This window comes from Theobroma umbraticum, unplaced genomic scaffold (assembly GCF_002168275.2).
Source record: "Theobroma umbraticum cultivar Fairchild unplaced genomic scaffold, ASM216827v3 scaffold_4.1, whole genome shotgun sequence".
Classification (NCBI taxonomy): Eukaryota; Viridiplantae; Streptophyta; class Magnoliopsida; order Malvales; family Malvaceae; genus Theobroma; species Theobroma umbraticum.
The window spans coordinates 8,730,046-8,732,232 of record NW_018397258.1 but is presented as its reverse complement, the minus strand read 5'-3'; the positions used below and the strand labels follow the sequence as shown (position 1 = coordinate 8,732,232).

At 33.7% G+C, this 2,187-nt stretch overlaps 1 protein-coding gene across 1 annotated transcript; it reads left to right on the top strand.

Annotated features, from left to right (window-relative positions):
- The first annotated feature begins 777 nt into the window (after positions 1 to 777).
- On the top strand, positions 778 to 1,510 carry TOM22-V (translocase of outer membrane 22-V). Its single transcript, XM_021425079.2, has one exon. It carries the CDS (start codon positions 866 to 868, stop codon positions 1,181 to 1,183), a length of 318 nt encoding a protein of 105 aa, XP_021280754.1. The 5' UTR covers positions 778 to 865; the 3' UTR covers positions 1,184 to 1,510.
- Positions 1,511 to 2,187: the final 677 nt, after the last annotated feature.

Below are 2,187 nucleotides of genomic sequence, written 5' to 3'. Positions count from 1 at the left end.
GTAAAGTCATAAAATATTATTGACATAATATCTTGAAAAATTTTTAAATTATTCAGGAAAATTCAAATAAGCCATTATACTTTTATTGCGTTCAATTAAACTCTTATATTTTTATTTTAAGCCAAATAAGTTATTATATTTTTAATTTGAGTTAAATAAACCTTTAGGACTAATAATTGATTTAGTTAAAATGTCTTTTGTTATATGACACTGATTTGATGTATTAACATATCATAATTGAAGAGAATATGACATGCTAATGAATTATAATTGATTATATAGTGACATTTTTACACAATGATATCACACTGATATGATATTATAATATAATCATGTACATTTTTATCTTTATATTAACGTTATATTAGTCGCATGTAGATAATAAATAATAAATGATATTTTAATTAAAGATAATTAATTATTCATTAATAATAAAAGTTTATTTAACTCAAAGAAATATAAATAATTGATTAAATGTAATAAAAAAATAAAAATTTATTTAAATTTTTTAATAGTTTATGAGATTTTTGAACATTATGTCAATATTATTTTATTATTTAGATTAAATTATTCATATTTTAATAAAATCTAATATATCTGGAAAATCATGTATAGTAAATTTTACAAAATTCAAATAAAAAATGTGTTAACCTTTAGTGGAATTGTACTAACTACTAGTAAGTAGTGCGTAAAAATTACTTTGTTTTGCTTACTAACAAGCTTAGAAATGCCAGTATTGTTCCGTAGTTTCTAGAACCCATAAAATGTGCACCCGACGGTAAATGTTTCCCCTGTTCAATCCTCGCTCTTCGGTCTTCACATAAAACCCTCCAGCAAAACCCCTCGTCCCCATTCCAAACAAACCATGGCGGCCCAACCCAGGCGAGGTGGAGTTTCCCTACCCGAGAGGCGATCCGCCCCCAAGTCCGACTCCAACATCCTCGCCAAGATCACGTCCTCCCCCATCGTTTCACGTGGCAAGCAGGCTGCGTGCGACGCCGCTTTCGTCTCCAAGAAACTCCTTCGCAGCACGGGCAAAGCCGCCTGGATCGCCGGAACAACCTTCTTGATCTTAGTTGTCCCTTTGATCATCGAGATGGACCGCGAGCAGCAGTTCAATGAGCTCGAGCTCCAGCAAGCTAGTCTCCTTGGTGCCCCGCCTACTGGCCCGGCCCTTAAGTGATCGGGTCTGGTCATATGAGGTTAGACCTTGTTGGTTATCAAATTTGTAGCCTTTTTGAGGCCATTTTCATCTGGTTGTTGTAATAAAACCTTTTTGAAGTAGTTTTAGGATCTTTTTTCTATAAAAATTTTAAATAAGATTTTACTTTTTGGTTTTATTAGTTTTAATTGCGTGTGAGAATGTTGTTACTGGACTTGCTGTTATCTATTTTATGCGTATGGATTTTAAGTGAAATTGGGCAGTGTTTAATATTGTTGTGATGAAGTTATTGTTAGTTTGAGAGTGTTCATTTGAGGTGCTTGTAAATGAAATTGAATGGTTTTGAAATGATTTTTTAATGTTTGATTGCATATAATGTTCTGGGTAGTCATTGGGGTAGTGCGATGAAGATGTACCAAAGATGTACTAAGTTCATTTACTTGGTTGATTTGCCATAAATCGGTGTTTGTGGATTACAGTGCAGCATTTGAGTGTACGTGGTCTACAGAGATGTGTGAGGAGTTCTTGCTTCTCTCTAGGAAGTCTTATGTTTCAGTATTAGTCCTCTTTATGATGAAGTTCATTCTCATGTTTAGCACTAACATTGGTGATAAATAGTTGGGAGTAGGGCTATGGTTGAGAATTATTGTAAGTTGCACTTCCTGGATTTGGTAGTTCCCCTGAAGGTTCTAATATGCTTCCACTAGGACCTAGAATGTCAAGGACCATGAACTCCTGGGATATGGGAGTTAGGTCCACCAAAGTAGTTGCAAATTGGGATTTTAATTTTGTTATGGCTATGTCCTATGTGTGATAGCATGAAAACTAAAACACGTCAGTTCTTTTACTTTCGATTTGAGGGTGTGATATATCATATAGCAAACTGGGAGATAATAATATTTTGAGGGATTTTAGTTGTTTGATTCATGGTTGAGCTAATTATCTTAGGAGGCTTTGAGGCTGTTTCTTTTCCAGTTGCTTTGGTTGTTAAATCTTTTAGATATTTAGATGAGAAAGCTAGGTGC

What these genes read in the sequence shown, in the direction of transcription:
- TOM22-V (XM_021425079.2), top strand. Translation starts at nt 866, where the DNA reads ATGGCGGCCCAACCCAGGCGAGGTGGAGTTTCCCTACCCGAGAGGCGA.